The 970-nt window shown below is 50.3% G+C and overlaps 1 protein-coding gene across 3 annotated transcripts in view; it reads right to left on the reverse strand.

Moving 5' to 3' along the window:
• LOC118416473 (metabotropic glutamate receptor 3-like) overlaps positions 1-723 on the reverse strand; it is a 15,269-nt gene extending 14,546 nt beyond the window's left edge. For 2 of the 3 annotated variants that reach the window (XM_035821582.1, XM_035821581.1), the window contains exon 1: positions 103-722. In XM_035821582.1, the coding sequence (XP_035677475.1) occupies positions 103-365 (263 nt within the window). In that variant the 5' untranslated portion in view covers positions 366-722. Of the gene's footprint in view, positions 1-102 lie in introns of all 3 variants that reach the window. The other variant, XM_035821583.1, reaches the window with a different exon arrangement.
• Positions 724-970: the final 247 nt, after the last annotated feature.

Here is a 970-nt window from a genome sequence, read left to right on the forward strand (position 1 = left end):
TCAAAATGTGGGCACTTTTAGTGTCGCATGAATAACTGCTACATTTTGTATACAGACAGTATGATATGTGTTCGCTAGGCTTGAGAGAGGGACTGTGCTTACCTGTTAATTTCCTTAATGGCGTAGAGCATCGCTTCCATCCTTTGAATCCCACGGTCGGAGTTAAGTTTTCCACAAGGCTTGCCTCCGTGCCCCTTGTTGTGCACGGGGAACAGTCCGCCTATGGTCAGGTCTCCCTTCAGCTCGGCGTACGTATCCTGGCCGCCCTTCCCCGGCAGGATCGCCCGATGGTAGCGGAACAGCCCGACGGACCCCGCTCCGAGAACCGAGACCAGGAAAACGATTAGTACGAGCTGCTTCTCCATCCTTAAACCCTGGAGAACTAAACAGGCACGGGCGTTCGTGTGTGGGGCGTGATACCTTCTGCTCACCGAGGGTGATCCTGGGAACAGGTGATCCTTCACCGAAGTGCTTGATTAATCCGTCTGGTGGAATATCATGGAGTCGGGACTAACAGTCACGTTTGGGCAGCTGGTGCCGGGATCTGATACTCCACACGAAGGCCCTGACCACGAAAGGTCAATAATTATGTCTTGCTGGAGAGACCGATCTCATCAAATGGCTCTGTGAGCTGAGTCTGCCTCAATAAGGAATGAGATACACGTTAGATCAGTGCGCCAATAGAATTAGCCTTTTCACCGTCTGAATAAAATTCTTAGGTATAAAAATTCATATAGTAGAAACTGCAGCACTTTCAGCATTACAACAGTCTGAGAATGTGACGATCTGTAACACCAGCTTGTTAACAGTTGTGAACATGGAACGTTGAGGCTTGAATGGCCTCTTGAAGTCCAAGTAGCGACGTTCTCTGTCCATCTCAAGTTCCTGAATTCCTCGAGGTCTCAATCCATGCCGTTTGCGGTTTTCGGCAGTGCCACTGCCAGATGGGCTGCCGTGCCTGACTGGAAGG

The sequence above is a fragment of the Branchiostoma floridae genome, chromosome 5 (genome assembly GCF_000003815.2).
Source record: "Branchiostoma floridae strain S238N-H82 chromosome 5, Bfl_VNyyK, whole genome shotgun sequence".
Taxonomy (NCBI): Eukaryota; Metazoa; Chordata; class Leptocardii; order Amphioxiformes; family Branchiostomatidae; genus Branchiostoma; species Branchiostoma floridae.